Genomic DNA, 21,521 nt, shown 5'->3' with positions numbered 1-21,521 from the left:
TTCAATCACTGAGTGGTCCCCCCTATTCTGGTGAAGCTTTCATTATTAATTCAACATTTTAACGTTAGAAAGCCCTGCGAAAATGTCTACGATAATCTTATATTGGCGTCTAATTAGGTATTTAGGTACTGAGTATATGCACCTGTTGGATTTGGGTCTTGATTTTGACAAGTTTGGAGCGTATCTGTATATTTGTCAACGTTGTCAATGACTTATAAATCAAAAATGTGCAGGAATTACCTGTGACGTCTGTACACGAGTAGGTAGCCATTATAGGATAGAGAGGCCAAAACAGATGGAACTGTAGACATTGATCCCCATTTTGTACTCCACGTGGAAAATAATACATACCCTTTTCCATATCACATCCTGTATCAGCCCGAGACACCAATATCTGCCAGAGGGCCGATGGCCCGAGGGCTGATATTGGTCAATATGATATGCTTTATTATATTTATTACATACTTAACTTTCATCTCTTTATTGGCCATCATGGTCTATATTATTAATTTCAGTACATCTCTTTGTTATGCAAGCTCATCTATATTTAATTCTTAAAAAGCCTAAAGAAAAAATGCCATATAATCTATGCCCTTGAATTCTTAAAATGAATTTTGATAGTTGAATTTTATTGGGTTAATTTAGGATGGGCATTCAATAAATCATGCATGCATGATTTACATTCTGAATACAAAAGCGATTGAGTAAGTTTTTTACTGTCTCAAACTTCTATTCAGGAATTCCACATAGCTAAAACCTGTCATTTTTTTTCTCAAATGATTCTACAGAAAAATCTCTTTCATACTTGTAGTAAACACAGTCACTAATTTGCGCTGAAATAAGAAATATAATAGTCTATCAAGGAATTTGAAATTATTCTTGTTAGTGAAAGTCACTGTGGGTCACAAAAGATGTAATTACAAAGAATGGAAACAGTACCTGTTTTATTACTATTTGTAATGTTTTACTCATATTTTAGACTACGTTTTTGTATTATTCACTATGCTAAACAACTAATTAACACTTTGTCATATATTTTTTAGATTAATATATTATTATCCTGTCAAACTTTTAACTATACTGAGCAAAATAAGTTTAGCAATTTAAGATATTTATCATAAAACAAAGTTGAAAAAAATAGACACAGCACTCAAAATCAAATTTTGAAGTGAGCTTGTCATCACATAACAAAATGAAACAAATTTTATCGACAATTGTGTGTTGTTTTGTAAGAAATATCGTAAAACTGATCACTCATACGGGTCTGAAAAGTCAGATTCAATTCCAATATTGTGTAAGGCCTCCAATTGGAGCAATAACAACAACACAACGGGGTCTTAGGCTCCTTCTAAGGTTTTGTATCTCTAGCATAGTGATCTGGTTCCACTCCTGCTGCACGACAAGGGTCAGTTCCGCTACGTTGTTGACGTTATGTCGTCTTAAACGACGACTAAGAATGTCCCAAACGTGTTTAATTGCTGACAATCTGGCGATATCGCGGACCAATCAAAGATCTTAACATCATTCTGACGAAGGAGAGCTTGTGTGTCGTGCGGTATGCGGACGGACATTGCCCATGCGAGGCGGGACTGTCGATGACGTTGAGTTAGTGGTACTGCTACGAGAGGTTTTTGAGCTGGAAGATTTGCTAAACCTAGATGGTTTCTTACACTTTGTGCACATAACCTCAGTCCAGTTGCACGGCGTAATTTTTCTGTAACTATAGTAGCAGCCATGAAACGGTAACGTCTCGACGTTGTAACAGTAAAAAGATCTTGACTTACCGTCTTTTTTCGTGGACGTCTTGAGCGCTGACAATCACTAACACGTCAAGTGGTCCCGGATCGATTTAAAAGTCGACATATGGTTAAAGGATGCATAAGAAAGTGTTCAACGAGATCTTTTTGTGAGCAACCGGCCTTAGCATCTCTATATATAGTTGTTTGATGTTTATTTTTGAAAAGTCCTGGACGTTTCCCAACTAGACGTTTTTGCAATTTTTCACCGGTTTTCTTTAACAAGTGTGTTCGAGGGGCTTTTCAAGTAAAAAAATTCTTCCAGGACCGTGTGCGTTCGAGCATGTCCATTTGTATTGTTAATTTTCACAACGTTGGACGACGCCATTTCCGCACGTTGTTAAAAAAAGAAGTGTGTTTTTTGTTACCCTTTTCCATATTGACTTTAAGTAAAAACAAAATAAAACAATTTAGACAAATATTTTTTCAAATTATACCTATGGAAAAATAATTGCTAAACTTATTTTGCTCAGTATATTATAACGGAGAATTATTCTCCGTTGAAAGGAGCAACTGAACTTAACCAGTCAAAAGGGGATGTTTACTCCTCCATGACACTTAATCCTACCTTTGATGTTATCAATGATACACATTTAATTTGTGACTTTTTGGGCTTTATACCTGTTTATTTTATATATATCCCATCATAAAAATAAATGCCAGACTTTACATTATTTTTGGATATAGGTTAAATGTGTTTTAATAAACTTAATTTTTGTTTCTAAAATGTATACATATAGAGGATATTCAATGTGTTGTAGTTGAAAATGGAATTTATTTCACGAGTGGGACAGCACGTGCGAAGCACGAGTGAAAATATATTTAAAAAAAAAACCTATCTCACAAGCAAATAAAATTCCATATTCATCTACAAAACATTGAATTTTATGTCTTATAGTACATTGTCTTTGATTTTCCCTTTGCCTAATTTTATGTAATGCAATGCAGTCGTAGGCTACGTAGCTAAGTGAAAAACAATGTAAACATGAATTTCAGCAACATATTTGGGGAACTTTCGCAGTTTTATTTTATGACAGAATGGTTTATAAACTCGTTTTCTATCTTATTTATAACAGGTTAAAATACTGTATTAAGTACTTGAAATATTAAACCATTTTTAAAATGGTACTTAAAAAGATACAACTTATTCAGTTTATAAGGCATTTGATGTTGGATTTAAATGTTTTATTGTTAAATAATTATAATAAAACAATTACAAAGAAATTTGCAAAAGAAATAGAAAGTAATGTTTCCATCACATGCTTGATCTCATCAAATATGACTATTCAGCGGTCTAAGGAAACTGAATAAGAAAACTGTGAGTAGTATTACTATTGATGATATCAAACATATGATGGAAGAAATATCTGTCTTATCAGAGGGTCGCTATCCCTTCCACAACTATGAAGGCATCTTAGCAACCGTGCAATAAAACGGTTGAAATTTTAAGTAAGTATATTATTACTTTATGACACCGGGCTTTCCAAAATAAATAATTGAATAAATGTTGAATCAACTGTTTTCAACATATAATCAACGTTGCATACTTGCCAACCTCCAGCATGTAAAAATCTGGTCATGACCAGATTTGGAAAGTAAAAAATCTGGTCATAACGCGTAACGACATTCACGACATAATTACCATGATTAAATTTTATAATATATATACAAAGTATTTGTGTATTGAGAATTCTTTTATTGAAAAAGGATTTAATTTACTATGACAAAAAAATTCATATATAATTTGATTTAATTAACATGTTAAAAATGAGAATTGAAGGTTTCATATTTCCATATTGACCTGATTCAGAAGTATATAAGTGTGCATTTTTTTTTTTAAAGCCTTTTCACATGTTTCAGTTTCTGCTAAATTTGAAAGTATACCAATTCCAGTTTTGAAGTTATTTTTCCTCTCTCTTAACTAATTAACTACTGTAATGTGTTTTAAATGTGAAGTTAGGCCTACACAGTCTTCGATCACTTTATTTTATCTAGAATGAAAGTTTTTTCCCCTAGATTCCTAGATATGTACATAAATATCGTTTCTCTTTTTCTTGGTTCAATCAGAGACATGTGTTTGGTTCAATTTGTTCCTGTTGGCCCTGATAACGATCTAGTTCTATCGGAAGCCATTTTAATTGACTTCAAACATTGAATTGTCAAAACAACAGTTACAACACCCAGTTAATTGTTTACACCTGCACCGATAATTAATCCATCGGCATTGTTTACGCGTAGATCTAAGCTTGGGTTTTAACTGGAAGTTAAAAGTGCAACCTAATTTACGAACCAAATCGGGTTACGGGTTGAAAAATCGGGTGTGACCCGACGAAATCGGGTGAGTTGGCAAGTCGTTGATTTTCAATGTTGTTTCAATGTTAATTAAGACTTCAACGTTGATACAAATTTTCAAAATCTAACATAAAATCAATGTTGAATTAACATAGAAAAACAACGTTGATTCAAAGTTTATTCAATGTTGTGTGCCTGCTGGGTTTACATTAAAACTGAAAGTGATTTGTCTGTTGTTTCTGTGTCATTGATATCCCAGGATTACTTTATAGTCATTCATGCATGGTTGTTAAATTGGTCACACGTTACTGCTCTAAAATCTCCTCTGCGGCATGGTGATACTATTTCTAATTAGTAGCTAATATGCACTAAATATATTACAAGAATTACTGTGGAATATATGTTAATTTTTACCAAGTAACTTGCAACAGAAGGCGGTTAACAGTTTTTAAAATGTGCATAAAGAAAACATCACTACCACTACAACCTTTAAGTGTCTTGGTTATGAACAATAAAATGAAGATTTTTTTTGCAATAAAATTGTCATTGATCAGTAAAAAGTTTGAAACATTACATTATTTAGAATATGTGGATGACAACATAGTATGTAAAGAAGGTGCATGTTCAGCAGGGAACTTGAGGTAAAATCATTAACTGTAAACTTCTTAAACCAATAATGTTGCTCATAACAGTGTCTAAAGTAAATCATTTCAGAATTGTTTCAACAGGGAGTTGAAATATGAATAATTAGTTTGTATACTGTTACCTATTACATAAAGGAGAATAAAATGACACTTTAACATTAAATAATAATTATATTGTTTATTCTTTATCACAAACTGAAAGACACTTGTTATGAACACATGAAAACGTGAAGTTGCATTTTCAACTCTTTGTCAGACAAAAACTATGAATACTTGAGGTCTGATATTCAAGATTTAAAAAGTTGGATGTCAGAACAACAGAAATATACCCCAAAGTTTCTGATTTAACAACTTTTATTTCTGAACATATTTGTAACATTCATATGGGACCAGTATCAGATATGTGCACATATGAAGATCACAATTTAAAAAAAAACAACTGTACAAAAGTAATACAAATGATAATATTTAAAATTATAACATACATTTAAGTAAAAAATAAAAAAGAGAAACAATTATAGGTTTACTATGACTTTCATTAAACTAGAAACAGCTTTAACTACTATTTTTTGCAAAGTACAAGATTTAATCTCATAGTAAAATATTGCACAATCTTTCAAATAAATCATCTTTAATTTTTATTTCACTTCTCAATCAATGATGAGTATTTATTCAAAAAACTGATGCTGAATATCTGTAATGAAAACAATGCATGAAGAAATAGTATACTAGTATTAGATGTATTTCCTTCATTGTTTAGAAACTCAAAGCTGTATTCTTATAAGTAGAATTCAATCAATCCTTTAAAAAGATTTCTAACATTTTCTTTCAATTAAGCCACACTGTTGAACATTTCAAAGAATAAAGTTGTCTCAGAAAAAATTTGGAGATTAGGCAATATTCAGATCTAAAAAATATATATATACAGATCTAGAGTATTCACAGGCCTGGAAAAAAATCAGCATTCAGCTTCAATTTTCTCTGCAGCATCATCCAGAATTTTTAAAATCAGTCTATCATCAGTATGTACCTTGCCTTTTAAAATGACTTCTTTAGTTATATCCAGAATTTCTCTGTATTCAGGAGAAACGATGAGTTTTATCAGTTCTTCATCAAGGTAAACAATGGCAACATCTAGAATAGAAACTCCTTGATTAGTTCTTTCCTTTAGATTCATTCCATATTGCCGTAGAATATCAATGACTTCTTTTTGTTTCTGTAAATCCTTTACCTCAACAGCGACATAGTGAGCCGCGGACCAACCTTGGTTTGTGGTCTTTTGATTCAGAAGTTCTTTGTGATGTTCAGAAAAAGTTTTGGCTACAAACTTGCAAATATCTATTTGCTTATAGATACTCGCAATATGCAGAAGTGTCTTTTTGTCCTTTGTTAGATAATCTATCTTTAAACCTTTCTTTAATAATAATTCAAAAATTTGTTTATTTCCACCCTTGGCAGCATAGTGTAAAGCATTCCACTCCAGGCTATCCATGCAACAAAGAAGATCTGTGTATTCCTGTACTAAATGATTTGCCACCTCAAAATTTCCATGTTCACAAGCAATGTGCAGGGCTGTTTTCTCTAATTTTGTCACAGCCAAAATCATTTGTGTTTCTTTCTTTTTTGCCAGAAGCTCTAATAACTTCACATTATTCCACATTGCAGCGTAATGGGCACAATTCCATCCACTGGCGTCTACTTTTTCCACATTAATTTCTTTTTCATTTTCTATTACATGCCTACAGAATTCATACTGATTATTCATACAGGCAATATCTAAGATATCTAAACCATTCTTCGTTAAACCTGTCACAGTTAAATGAGCTTCTTTCCACAAATGATGTAGCCATGTATCACCATTCCATGCTATCCAGTGGAATGGTTCAAACTGGCCTGTCAGGTTCGAAGGTGTAACTGACTCACCTCTTCCATTATGTCTTGAAACACTAAGCAAATCTTCACTTGCTTGTGTAAAACAATCTCTATGCTCTGTTATAAGGTATTCAGTCATTTTATTTTGCTTGTATCTCACTGCGAAATGCAAAGCTGTTTGCCCACGAAAACATTTAACTCCAATATTTATTTCCGGGTCAGTGTTCAGAATTTCTTTAAATATTGTAATTGACCCACCTTGAGCAGCGTAATGAAGTAATGTACAACCGTTTTCGTCACGTTGATGGAAAATATATTTTTTATCTGGTTGTAAAACTCTTGATTTGTTAACATAATGGAACCCAATGTGTACCCCATTAAGACACTGAATCTTCAAGAGATGAAATATTTCTTCATTCTCTACTGTGTAGTCCACTAAGACATATTTGTCTATGTCACCTGAAATGGAAAAAAAAAGAAAATTGTCATAAGTTTTTATATGATTGATTGTATGCTGTTTAGCGTCCCTCTCCAGAATATTTCACTGATATGGAGATGTCACCATTGCCGGTGAAAGACTGCAAATTTAGGCTTATGCTCGGCACTTACGGCCTTTGAGCAGGGAGGGATCTTTCTCGTGCCACACCTGCTGTGACACAGGTCCTCGGTTTATATGGTCTCATCTGAAGGACCGCCCCATTTAGTCGCCTTTTATGACAAGCAAGGGGGTACTGAGGACCTATTCTAACCTGGATCCCCACAGGGCTCTAAAGTTTTTAAATGAATAACAGATGTATAAATTTCACATACATATAAATTAAGCTGGAAAAATATGAAATAAGCTATTATTATCATTTTTACCTTAGCTAATGTATTCTAATTATTTCTTTTAAAGAAGGACAGTTTATTCTATACAGTATTATAGTGATAAAAAAGTTGATGGTGAACATTTACTACACAACATGTGTTATTTATCCAAAGTCACATCATGTCTGTTTCCTATCATAACAGAAGAGTCAGTCATACTGAATATCTGCTGATGATGTATTTGTATATTTTGAAATAAAACATGCTGTGACCTCATTCGATTTCTCTTCTTCCACTGTATGTTCATTTAAACAATACAGGCCTTACCTACAGAAAGAGGATCTTGGACTTTATTGAGGAGGACATTTTTATCACCTCTCTCTACATGTACCATATCAAAGTCATTTTTCAGTACTTTTGTGTACATGCTCGGTGGAAAACATCCTAGAAAGATAAATTGTCAAATATGCTTTATAATGTGTATTTATTCAAAGTCGTACAATAAACATTATTTTAGAGTCCAGAGCACATTATATTGACCTTTATAAGGAATACTACTATTTGAAGTTTACTTTTTTGTAAAAGTATTTGTAAAAAGTTTGCTACAGTTTTAAATTTCAAGAGTTTCTCAAAAAAATGTGTCACAATACTCATAAATCTGGAATTATTTCTAATGTGACAGACAATGAAAACTTTACATATATTTAATAGATTACAATTATAAAATGTACTCACCTGGTTGTTGTTGCTTCAAGCAGAACCAAATGTTGACCATGACAGAGGCCAATAAGAGCACCACTAAAGCAATAATGATCCCAATGTAAACTGTGTCTGTACATTCCTCCTTTCTTCTCTGCTGCTCTGTATCTGAGACTGATGTTGATATTGTTGTTGTTTTCTCTCTGTTAATATTCGAAAAATGTAAGTTTGTCTGCTATTCAAAGTTTTAAAAATTTTTCTAAATGCAATGGTATGGTGAAAGCAAGAATATCTCTTTATAGAGTAATATAGTGCAACTTAAGAAGGGTGACACTTTGCAAAAAGGCTTCAACAACTGGTTTTGAGTGGCTTTAAGATGTTTGCTCTTTATTAATGAAATGTGAAATAAATCACAAGCATTTGTAATGAAGTGCCAGAAACAGACAATTATGATTCCCAATCAATGTAATTAGTCATATCTGATAACTTAATTATGATCCATCTTTTATATCAATGGAATAAAAATTCTTAGCTTTATGCATGAATTGCTTATAAAATATTCATTTTTTTTTTAAATCTACTTTACTAAAATGATCCTTCTTCTAGAAGCACTAGCCTACCTTTGAAATAGCGAATACTGTTTCAGAATACAGGTTGCTAACATAAGTATAATGAATATATGTAGCTAAGCAATGAAAGCAGTCCAGTATTCATGCAAACTAACATTGAAAAAAAGTAAGGCCATTCCAAATTTTTTCTTTGTTTAGTGTCAAACTTCAATTCAAAAACCCATAAGGAAAAAAAACAACAACAATTTATATTAACAACATTCTACAATTTAATTCTCATCATTATTTAAAATTCTTCTAACATGTTACATTGCAACTAAATTTAACTACCCTTTTTAAAGCAAAAACATTAGGAACACCATGCATACAAGAAAAAGAGAGTTGCTGATCCAAAAAGAGTAAATTGTATTTCAAAGATTTCTATTGATCAATTTTAATATGTGCATGTTTGTTTTTAATTTCAAAACCTTAAATCAATCTGTCTGCAGCTGCTAAACATCGAAAAAACTTGAAATGGTAAAATTCAGCATGCTGAAACAAAAGTAGCTCCTTGTATTTTTGTTACTTGGGAATGGGGCTGCTCCAAAAACTTTAAATCGGTAAATCATCCCAAATATATTGGAAAGATTCAGCTTCCAAAGCATGTTTGGTAGTGTGATCCTTAGAAGAACCAATCCAAGAAACAGCTACAAATGTAGCATTATCTTAAAAAATAATAATAAGCATATAAAATATTCATTATAATACCTAAAAATGTTTTAAAATATTCTATATTCTACATGTATATTCCAGGGTTCTCCATCATTTAAAATGTTACTGTGTTGCAGAGTTTACGCGAAGCACTAAAATTTCGCGATCGAAATCGCAACTGAAACCGATTCATTATAATAACAAAAGAATACATGCACACACTTAAAAAAAAGGTAATTCGTTACACAAATGGTATGGTCGTACATATTGATGGTAAAAACACATGTTCTGGTCGAAAGTACTTTACATTTTTTAGAGTAAATTTGCCGTGAATATTAGTCAGTTTTCTAAATCGTATTACCGAATTACACAAAAAAGAAACTTCAGTACAGTAAACTACTTCCTTATTTGAACATGTTGAAAATTATAAGCAGTTCATTTACATCAATGGAATAACTTAGGTACGATTTTTTTTTTGATCACTTACAGTACTAACAGTAGAGCCGTGGCTCTTTAGAAAAACACGTTTAAATATTTAAAAAATTATTCAATCTATTTTAATGCATCGACCAATTAACCGTTACATGGAAGTGTGAAAACAAATTATTTATCTTTGTTCCTTCATGCGTGAAGTCCGGCGTGGGTCTAGGAGATATAATTGATTATGCAAGGTGAAGCCCTAATAATTAAGTGCTCCGCCATTTAGAATTGAAAGACAGTAGAATTGTTTGATTATAATTTCACTAAGTATAAGTGAATTTATGTTTAGATTTTCTAATTATCACAGATCTTACTGTGTCGGAAAAATTTTTACTGTGTCGCAAGCATTAAATTTGAATCGTTACTGTGTCGTAGAAAATTTAACTGTGTCGGAAGCAACACAGTAAAACAGCTCATGGAGAACCCTGATATTCATCATCATGCTATATAAATGTAAAATAAGAAAACACACAATCACACAACAAATAGTGAAAAGCTTAGAATTTCTCCTCCATGCATTAAATGACTACACATGTAGGTTAGATGATCATATTTTCTTGAATATTTAAGGAATGAAGCTTATTTCAACTTGAAATAAGCTTCATTCCTTATAATAATTTAATTTCAATGTAGACAATGAGGTAATTTTTCCATTTCTTCCTTCGGAAAAAGGCTTCAAATATCACATATTTTAAAAGTTAATGGCAAGCGGAGTAATACGTTTTTAACGTTAACTCATTGTGACGTAGGCAAGTTATGTTATACAAAATGGATAAAACCGTTTAACCAATCAAATGATGTGTTACAATTGAAATTAAATTATTTATATATATTTACTAAGTATTTAGTATCATTTTTCTGTGATTTCCTTTTACACATGTTTAAACTAACATTGTATGACAATATTTTGGTTTAACAATTTATTTAAGAAATCTACTAGAGTAGGCGAAAGTCACTATAAAATGTTCTATGGCTCTTTCATTACCACAACTGTGAAATCACTTATTTTCATGGGGGTTTAATTCTTAATCTTTTCTAAGAATGGGGAGACCCACAAATTATTATGACCACCATGAATCATATGCATCACTACAAAACATTTTCCAACCATGAAAACATTCCTTTCCTCAAACAACTAAAATTTGACCCCACAAAAAGAACAATTTTACTGTATCCTACAATATTTGAATATTGAAATACTTGATTACTAAATGACCTTGAGAATTTTTCCTGCACATTTCTAGGTAAAACTATTATATCCTAATAAGGCCCCATCCTGCTCCTTAAGGTATTAATTTGAACTTTAAATCACTGAAACCTGATGATGCTTGCACACATATCAATGTGAATACTCATAGCTCTGCAGGCTATAGGAACATTTTTAAAATTACACAGTCATAAAATATGTTTTCCTAACCATACATTCCAGATTCAGAGGACCAAAAGTGATGCAAGGCCTATACTGGAAAATATTAAAGTGAAACTTGTTTAATCTAGATCTCTATATTAGGCCATTAATCTTAAAATCAGCTCATTGGTTGAAAAAGATTGGTGATGATTGAAGTAAGAGATAATTGAACCTTTACTATGACTTTTATTCGGGTATATAAAATTTCAGGTCTAAAAAATCCAAAATTGAAAAAATAAAAAATATAAAATAAAAGCACTGCAGTAATCTCAATTGTCTTTTTACTTTAATTCATTATCCATTTGTCCTCTTACCTGTTCAATGGTAGCTAGTACTAAGCATTATGCATTAATTCAGGACATTATTTCCATACTGTTGTAAAAGAATTTATATCACATGTTAACTGATCATCTCAGAAGGGATGTTGTCTAATTCAGAAAGTTGCTTAGTCCAGCCTATTTCTTTGTAAATAGTGGTGTTTATAATAAACAAGATTTACTGTACATCTCCAAAGAACAGCATGAAATACTTACTCTGAGTTGGGGGGCCTATCCTTCAAACAGCTTCTATTTGATGTGAAGCACTCTTTAAATATTCTTAGGCAAACCGGATCTATAAACATAACACCATGAAATTTAAAGCAGCATTTTAAATATAGTTTTAAAAGCACAATATACACTTCTTTGAAACACTAAAATAGTTCCTTACAGTTGTAAATTTCATTGTTGTAATAGTCTTTGTCAGGACACCCACACTTAAAATCATGGCATGTGTAATGTTTCAATCTATTAGAAGAAAGTCGTGGACAATTTCCTGCAAAACAATATGCATCCATATAAATACATCAGTCTTTATTTATAGCTGAATATGTATTTTTTTTAATAATGACATGCAGAAGTATTCAAATAAGACAAAAGTTCATCAACTATCAAATGTCATTTACCAAATTGTTTAAATAGTTTTGTCCTTTACCTTTATCAATTAAAATCCAATTTCCAAATGGATAACAAAATTCTACAAAGGATGATAGAGTTTCTTCTGGTAGACAGTTATAACCATGAGTATCATTGCAGTGCAATCTCTTTGAGGCAGAATCCCAATCCTTTCTATTCATTGGACACTTTTCTACAGGGTGAATGGGAAATTCTGCATCTTTGGACCTCCTATCTCTTTCCTTCATTGCCAAATAGGAATGATGAACCTTTCAAAAAGCAAGGAATTAAATTTTGATTGAAGATTGAAATGCATGTTGTCATATAAAAAAGACATATATATATATATATGCCTTCCTAAGCAATTAATGGTTCACTGAACTTAGTCCATTAATACATGTTCCCTTATATATATATATATGTGTGTATCCTCAATGTTAACACATCTAAACTTACTTGAGTCTGCATGTGGACATATGTATACTAAATATTTCATGTATCTGACAAGACCTGTTTTTTCATCTGCCTAACTACAAGCCAATGGGCCATAATGCTCACCAGTCTCATTTTTGCTAAATGATGTTCTTAATTAGCAGATTTTTTTCGATTTCTGTTAAATTTTGCTTAGAAGTTTGGCCTTATTTTTTAATCAAAATTAGTTCTACTAGGAAGTTATGATTGGATCAAAGTCAAATCCTCATCCTTGGATGCTTCAATATTAGTATGGACAATATGAATTTCTTTTACTATAGAATGCTCTCTGGCAAGTTTGGTTAAAATTTGCCAAGTGATTATTGAGATATTTTATAAAATGTGAAAAGTTTACGTTCAGATACATGTAGTGGGACATGATGTAATCAGTATAGCTTTTGCCTCAAGTGAGCTACAGGATATAAATATTGCAAACAAAGCAATTAATATTAAAAGGTATATTTTGATATATGATACCAGATGTTAATCTGTTTAGCACTTACCTTTGCAGCAAAAACTTCACAAACAAGGCATAGAAGTATCAGAACATGGGCCATACTTTTCTGAATATTTCTGAAAAAAAGGCTAATTACTAACAATGACTTATGTGTTGAACTTAATTAGCATGATTAAATTAAAAAAAAAACTATCCTACAGAAATCACAAATTTTAATAAGCATATACATGTTTAATAATGTACATGTAGATTGTGTATTTAGTGTATACAATGTATAAATAAATATACAATAAAACTTGGTTATAGCGAAGTCCTCAGGATCTTTAGGAATTAAATTGTTATATTCGTAGTACATTATTTTAGGAATGACTCTAATTCTTGGCCAAATTATTCGATTATAACCTGGTTTGGGTCAGTTTACGCTTTATAATCCGCGAAGCGGATTATAAAAAAGCGTAAACTGACCAAACCAGGTTATAATCGAATGATTTGGCCAAGAATTAGAGTCATTCCTTATAATTTAATTAATTTTTTAAATAATTAAACAACTGTGGATGTAAAATTGTGCCGCTTTTTATGAGTTCAAATTTGCTGCTCAATAATACATCCCTAGTAACGGAAGTGATTTGAAACAAGGGGACGTAATAACTGATACACAGATCTAGCAGCCACGATGTTTGTTTACACGAGGTAGGAGCGAGCTACTGTTTGAAGTTAAAAGTACATTTATTAAATGTAGAATTTTCCATATAATTCCATGGACTGGAAATGTGGGATTACATAGATACAGCTGGTTGTCAAGGGGGTGTGTCCCCATACCAAACCAGGTTATTACGTTTTATTCTTGTGTTCCTTTTTGGAAATCAACCAATGAGAGACTAGAATATAATCAAAATTAAATTATATCCATATAACGAATTCCTATAACTTAGTATAAGTAGCGAATTCGCAATAAGCATAATATAATTATTACTACAGAATATCGTAGGGAATCAATTATTACAAAACATACCTTGGCTAACTAAGGATTTTATTATGAATCAAATTTCATTTGCAAATTCTAACTACATGTGTAAATATGAAGTCAGTTCAATATATCTAAGTTGGAGATTTTTTAAATTCATTATAAAAGATGTAAATTTCATTATTTTTAACCTCTATGGGACTCAAAATTAGTTTTCCATTTCCGTGATTTTGCTATATCTGAGTTCGTTATACTGTAAAATTTTACAAAGAATTGTAAAGAATTTTGCCGGGGACCCCAAAAAACTTCGCTATATTCGTGTTCGTACTACATGAGTTTTACTGTAATAGCATATTGGTTTTAATTGGGAATTAAATATTTTTTATCAAATCAGTATTTTCGAGACTTCAAAAATAACATGTATATGCATTATATAGCATTTTAAATTATTCAGGTGATAGTTACTTTTGCATATACATTACAAATGCTTTATTAAGGAGGCTGGAGATCAACAAATTAATCATCAGATTTAACTCCATTTTTATACCTCCCCTTGAAAAGCAGGAAGGTATATAGTAATTGGGATGTCCATCCATCCCTCCATCTGTCTGTACCTCTGTCTATTACCCTTTGGAGTACCTATCTCTTATCAGCAACTCCTCTTTTACCACTGAATGAAATTTAAAGAGATTTTCACAGAAGATTTGTTATATATTGCCATTGTTCACCTTTATTATACCCCCCGCTTGAAAAGCGGAAGGGTATATAGTAATCGTTAATTCTAGGGGTGTGCAATATTACCGGTATATCGGTATATTGCGGTATTATCCACCACGATAATATATCGCGATATGAAAATCCGATACCGGTATTTCACGATATATATAAAAATATATAAAAGCCATCTTCATTGTAGAAACTGCTGAAATAATACTTGTAACTGCCTCAGGTTTTTTCAATCGCGTTAAAACAATATTTCGTCAGCTTTCAGAGAAAGAGAGAGAGAGAGAGAGCTAGGGAGAAAAGAGAGAGAGAGCATTTAATTTACTGTTGCAATTTAAATATCTTACTTTGAATTTAATTTATAATTAATTATAAGACTTTAAAATAAATATAATAAGAAAGATAATATGTTAAACATTTCTACAGAGTGTATACCAAGTGTATTCGGTTGTGGTTCTCAAAATCTCGCATCGAATCTACACGATTGACATCGCGATGAAATGTCAAGTTCAATATACATGTTCATATAAGAAGTAAATGGTCATCCGTGTTTTCACTTGAAGAAGTGTTGCTCTAATTATTTTTTATAACTTTCAGGCCATTTTAAACACATTCATGCTATACCAGGGGCATATTTATTAAATCAATACAGGCCTTTTCCTGATCGTTTGTCATATGTGAAACTAGAGGTACTGTGAGCAATGAGCTCACTAAATGATACCCCCAGCCTTCCATATGAATATAATGGCATGTCCATGTTTTGCTCTTGAAATTCCAAAATATGTGTCAGATAAAAAAGTAAAATAGGAGGTGCACAATGGCAATATGTAATAAAGATTCTGCGAAAGTTTCATTAAATTTCCTTCAGTGGTATGAGAGGAGTTGCGGATAAGAGATGGGTACCCCAAAGCGTAACAGACGGACGGACAGCTAGACGAACGAACGGATGTACAGACAGACGGACGGACAGACGGAATAAACGATTACTATATACCCTCCCGCTTTTCAAGCGGAAGTTATAATTAGCTCGGGTTAGACTAAAACACCAAAACGCTCGAAAATAGGTCAAAATTTCTTTCCGGCTTTAATTTTATTCTGTAACTACAATAATTTTTTTCCCATAGCATTTCATGCTGCTTCATATATATTCTGTATTTTTTTTTATTTGAAAATTCTCCATGGAGGTTCATTTTGTTTTTATTAATTTACCTGGTTTTTGATTAAAAGTAAAATGTTATAATTATGTGTGCAATTAACATGATTAATGTATTATCCCTCCTCCCCCTTTAAAATTTAAAGATAAATTCAAATATATAGTCTTTGAATTTGACAGCATTTCAAACATTCTGCTAAAATTTATTAATGATAATTAAAATCTACAATATATTGCAATATATTGCAATATTCAAAGTAAAATATTGCAATATATCGCAATATGGTTTTCACTCGCAATACCCAACTCTAGTTAATTCCGTCCGTCCATTCATCTGTACGTCCGTCCGTCTGTTACACTTTCGGGTACCCATCTCTTATCCGCAACTCTTCTTACACCACTGAATGAAATTTGATGAAACTTTCACAGAATCTTTATTACATATTGCCATTGTGCACCTCCTATTTTACTTTTTGATCCGACACGTTTTGGGTCTCCCATAGCAAAACATGTACACTGCCATTTATACACATGTGGGAGGCGGGGGTATCATTTAGTGAGCCCATTGCTCACAGTACCTCTAGTTTTAATTACTTTTTAATCTGACACATATTTTGGGTTTTCCAGAGCAAAACAATGACACTGCCATTTTTTCTATAATATTAAAGGGTATCCTTCTCTTATCCACATTTAACTCCTCCTATACCACTAATTAAAATTTAATTATACTTTCACAGATTCTTTCTTAAATAATGCCATTGTGACTTTCTATTATACCTTTTGATCCGACACATATCTTGGGTTTCCCAAAGCAAAACATGGACACTGACGTTATATTCATGTGGGAGGCAGGGGTATTATTTAGTGAGCTTGTTGCTCACAGTACCTCCACTTTTAGTTACAGTCGTGATGTTCTGTCTTGAAAAAAGAGTCACAATGAATCATCTGGAGCCCCTTTACAAAAAATCGAAAAATCATGGAATTTTATATGATGGAACTTACAATTATGGGTTCGTATCCCACTGCCAGACATGGATACCAAACCTTCCAATGGCCAAGTACCAAGGCCCCTTGTCACATGACATGCTGGCAAGAAAACCAAAAGATCACTCACTGCTCAAAGTGCTGAGTACATGCAGGTCTAAATTTGTAGTCTTAATACCAGAGAATAATTCTTGAAAGGAAATTGTACAAACAGATGGCCTCAAATAAAAATGGGTAGCTGAGGTTGCTTCAAATCTATAGCTGATTAACAATTAAAGCTAAACGGATGATTATAAGTCATATCCTCAGTATGCTTTATTTTGAATTTTAATAGCTACATAAACACTATATTGATGCACTATTTTAAACAGAAAATTACAACATTTGAAGTTGATCTTTTTTAAAACAGACTGATCAACATGATCAGAGATAAAAACTTAAATACTTACATATTCATGTACTATCTGGATCATCGCTTCTTCTCAAGCTGTTTAAATGAAAAAAAAAGCTTGAAATATTGGTCACTTTGTTAGTTTATTTTTTCTATTAATACAATAATCACATACATGTAATACATATTATATACATGTACATGGTCTTTAAAAATTTAAATGGATCAGAGAGTAATTATTAGAGTGCCACTCGTTAAAAAGGAATGGTGAGAACCTAGTAAATTGTTAGAACTTGTGTTCAAACCATTTGTATAATATTTATACAATAAAATATGTTCAAACCAAAGGTTTTGTTTTTTATGTACCTGGTAACCAAAGATTCTCGGGTTTTAGTTTTTTTTTTTTTTTTACCTGTCCATCTTTTACAATAAAACCAACTTTTACCTATTGTTGATCCACTTTTACAAGTTCTCCATCACAGATTAAAATTTTAAGCAAATAACTCTAAAAGGGCATTCAGAGTTCCTGTAGGGTGGCAGACTCCTGCTTCGCACACTGAATGAAGTGTAAAGGATTGCCGATTGTGGTAGAAAAGCATAAGCTTGAATCTGGGTATAAGAACTTGTAATGGAGAAAAGAAATGTAAAGGCTGGTTTTCTTAAAGTTAAACTTAAACATGTTAAATGTGACAGTTGAGTTTGTTTATAATTGTTAAAATAGTTAATACATGTAAAACACATCTGTTTTGCATATATTTCAGACAAAATATTAGCTAAAGTGTAGGTCAATACTGGTTATACATTTTACACGTTTTACAAAATCAAAACACGCAGGCCTTATGTCCTGTATGTAGGCAAAAGCCTGTCCACTTCTATAGAGAGAATGTAGTCGGCTATATGCTCGGGATCAAGATACCATTTTCTCGTAAACAAGGTCACCAAGCAAATTCCATAAATACTCGAGGCATTCTCTCTCTTTTTTTATTTATATGATGTTATCTAAGTAGTGTTAATCTGAAGAAATTCAAGTTTGAAATAATTGCACAAACTAAATATGCATTTAGTAGAACTAGGCTTACTCTAAGCATTGATCAATCATGCGAAACGACAGTGACCCCGTTTGGCACGTCAAAAAAGTGGGAGAAAACTGTGACACTCCCTTTAAAGATCATTAAAGCAAAGAGTTAAATTAGTAACAACTAACCTTGGAAAATACACGAGTAAAATCGGCTTATGCCGACACAATGCTAGGCTTAGCTCCGCTGTCCACAATTTCTTGCCACAAGCAAAGGATTCTAGTGCACAGGTGCATAGAATTACCGAAAGAACTGTAACATGGTGAAATAATCTTATTTAGAAATATTGAATGAAGAAAAAAAGAATACATTCAAGGCTTATCATAATAAAGTTACCATCAGCTTAAAACAATAATATTTAAAGTTAAATCTTACCCAATTATCGTAAAATTCAGACAAAATCGACCACATTACTAATATTACACCATGCACAATATTGTACATGTATCGTATTCCACGCCCGATCGATATTGAAAGTTCGATAATTTGTCCAACTAGTATGTAGTTAGTATAATTCAGTAAAACATAAAATTTTGACTATATTTTTACATTGCAATTCTACCATTCATTGCAAAATTTATAAACACCAAAAAATAAAGTATCTGTGATAGCATATTTTCTGCCCCAATGTTAACTATGCATAGTTGCATGTTTAATTAATTCTTTATGTAGACATGCGACATAATTATTTATGTCAACAAGCACGGCGATTCTTACATAATATTGTATGTTGGCGTGCAATTTATACAGTAGCTAACTGGCTATGAATGAGTTCACAAAATGACGGCGTCGTTCGTATGTACTACGTAGCATCGTTTTTGAAAGGGGGGGCAGCCAGAGAGAAATCTGTGAATGTTTTTGACTTACCTGAAAAAGTTGACCAGCGAAAGTACAAAAAACCGAAAATTGTCCAAACTCGAAAATCTACTTTTGACAGGGACTTATATAATAATGTTAGTATGTAGATCCCTGCTTTCGTGGTTGTGGCGCGCGCAGGGGGCTGGGGGTGGTGGAGGGGGGAGGGGGGGGGAGTGGAGGTTGAAGCCATTCTTTCAGTGCCAGTTTTCTATGCTTTCAATACTACAGTTCCTTGATATCAGTTCAATCCTGTAGTATCAAATCGTCTGGGGGGGGGCAACCAGCCTTTCGATGAGCAATTATAACAAAAGGGGGGGGCAACAAATTCCCATGGGGTCCAATTATAGTAAAAATCGACAACTTTTGAGATGACCCCTACAGAAATTGGGGTTGTGAGCATTCGATTTTTTTTAAATCTTTAAGCCATATATATGGCGTAACTGATCAAAAAATATATTTTTGAAAAATACAAAATTAATAGGTAAAGAAATATAGGTAATACATTTTAATTAAAACTTTTCATACAATTCTTAATGCGGATAACACCCCGTCTCAACTAATTATACGATTTTATCTTCTCTGTAATGTGTTTTTAAATCTTTCGTATTTTCTTCCGAGTCGGAGAAAATTCCGGGAATCCAAATTAAATTGTGATATCTTATTAACGCAACTAACTTAGAGTTCTATCTTTATATAAAGTAATGATACAAATAATAAGTTCTTATAGTTTTAGTCTAATAATTTTTATTGTACATACGCCATATATTGCTTTAAAGCGATAAATATAACAGTAAAAATTATTTGACGAAAAATTAGCGAAATCCCTAGGATAGAAATAATTAGACTCGGTCTTGTGAAGGAGACGTCTTTGTGCTGATTGGCTCTAACGATGTTTGGTTTCCAAACGGATTACCATTATTTTAATTCTCGTGTGAACAGAGAGTGGCGGACAAGGTTTTGTCGGCAAAGGTTGGCATGTACTGTCCATAATAACTGGTCCAGGTTCATCTTCATTGATGAAACTAAATTCATGCTTGGGAACAATAATACAGCAATTGTACTTTTGGAGTAAGTCTGGCGAGCGTTTAAGGCCCGAATGCTCGGGTGCGTTTGGAGACCGGGAGTGCACCTGTCGAGTATCCCTCATATATATTATGTTTTTGGGGTGCATTTCCACAAATAAATATATTACCATTCTTGAACAATTTATGGCCGGTAGTAGCACATCACTTTACATAAAACTTAGACCAGCTCACTTTTGATCTCAGTCTTACTTTTTCCATAGGAATTAATAGTGGAATAGTGAGACTGAAATCAAAAGTAAGCTCGTCTTATGGTGTCTTCTAGGTATTCCCACTTTTTAAAAATCCCGATTCCACCTATTCCCACTTGCAAATAACAATAGATGTTTTGATTAGTTAATTGGTTTTTACAGTAATTAGACTAATTGCATCCCATCTTAGATTTACCTGTATTTTACCAGTATTTTGTACATTTTAAGACAGAAAATAAATATATTTATCAAATGTATAATTTGACCTATAGGGCTTGGTTTTATTCTCTACAAAAAGCTTGCAGATTTCCGTTCTCATTAATAACATTAGGCTGAATACATATATAACAATTTGTTTTTCCTAAATCTTTATTTCAGTGAGTAGAGATAGGAGCTGAACCCTTTCATAGATTTCTGAGTTTGTTATCTCCAAACATAATAATTGATATTTTTCTTTACTTCTCATTGTGCTTAATGGTAATGTCTACTGTCTCTGAAATTCTATTCTTTACGTTCAGGCTATTTATCCGTGGATATATTAAAACATGCCATTAATGTGTGCAGAATATATAGGCCTAAATGAAATCCAAGGAAAACAGTTTCTGATATATGTAGACAAAGTCAATGTGATTAAATTCTAAGGAATATAATTATACAAATGAAATTCAGCTCAATGCTGCCAAGAATACCTGTATCGAGTAACACAAAGTGAGCTTTTCTTGTCCTCGGAGAAAGTGTGCTTATATTGTTCCGCCTGACTGACAACTGTACATTGGATTGTTACGATCTGATCTCTCTTTAGTATTCCTTATATCAAGAATGGGCATGCATAAAGGATAGATAATTGAAATAAATGCACAGGTCTATAAAAAAATAAAATAGTCTTTGAAAAGGCGAAAAATTAAAACTATAAAAATGTGGTACAAGGTGGATTCGAACCCTCGACTTTAAAAAGGAAGTATTGTCAGTGAAATAGTCTGCA

At 32.3% G+C, this 21,521-nt stretch overlaps 1 protein-coding gene across 2 annotated transcripts; it reads right to left on the bottom strand.

The window, feature by feature from the left end:
- Positions 1–4,895: 4,895 nt before the first annotated feature.
- LOC134272051 (ankyrin-3-like) lies at positions 4,896–18,867 on the bottom strand. 2 transcript variants are annotated; one of them, XM_062754286.1, is made up of 11 exons: positions 18,784–18,867; positions 18,537–18,660; positions 17,391–17,428; positions 16,960–17,043; positions 13,164–13,233; positions 12,230–12,458; positions 11,966–12,070; positions 11,791–11,869; positions 8,147–8,313; positions 7,739–7,855; positions 4,896–7,063 (listed from the first exon to the last, which is right to left on the bottom strand). In XM_062754286.1, the coding sequence occupies exons 5-11, from the start codon at positions 13,215–13,217 to the stop codon at positions 5,691–5,693; spliced, it is 2,124 nt and encodes a 707-aa protein (XP_062610270.1). In that variant the 5' UTR covers positions 13,218–13,233; positions 16,960–17,043; positions 17,391–17,428; positions 18,537–18,660; positions 18,784–18,867; the 3' UTR covers positions 4,896–5,690. The 2 variants fall into 2 exon arrangements, with proteins under 2 accessions (XP_062610270.1, XP_062610271.1); XM_062754287.1 differs by lacking the exon at positions 18,784–18,867 and having other exon boundaries at positions 18,537–18,687.
- Between the last annotated feature and the right edge of the window lie 2,654 nt (positions 18,868–21,521).

Source organism: Saccostrea cucullata, unplaced genomic scaffold (assembly GCF_032062105.1).
Source record: "Saccostrea cucullata isolate Sc308-1 unplaced genomic scaffold, CSIRO_AGI_Scuc_v1 ctg1314, whole genome shotgun sequence".
Lineage (NCBI taxonomy): Eukaryota > Metazoa > Mollusca > Bivalvia > Ostreida > Ostreidae > Saccostrea > Saccostrea cuccullata.
Note: the sequence above shows the minus strand (reverse complement) of the source record. Positions and strands in the feature narration are given on the sequence as shown.

Bases quoted from the DNA above. Each gene is read 5' to 3' on its own strand.
- LOC134272051 (XM_062754286.1), bottom strand. From the start codon at position 13,217: ATGGCCCATGTTCTGATACTTCTATGCCTTGTTTGTGAAGTTTTTGCT. The intron at 7,856-8,146 runs GTGAGTACATTT...TTATCTTTCTAG, and splicing joins CTTGAAGCAACAACAACCAG to GATGTTTTCCACCGAGCATG. The intron at 7,064-7,738 runs GTAAGGCCTGTA...TTTCCATTTCAG, and splicing joins CCAAGATCCTCTTTCTGTAG to GTGACATAGACAAATATGTC.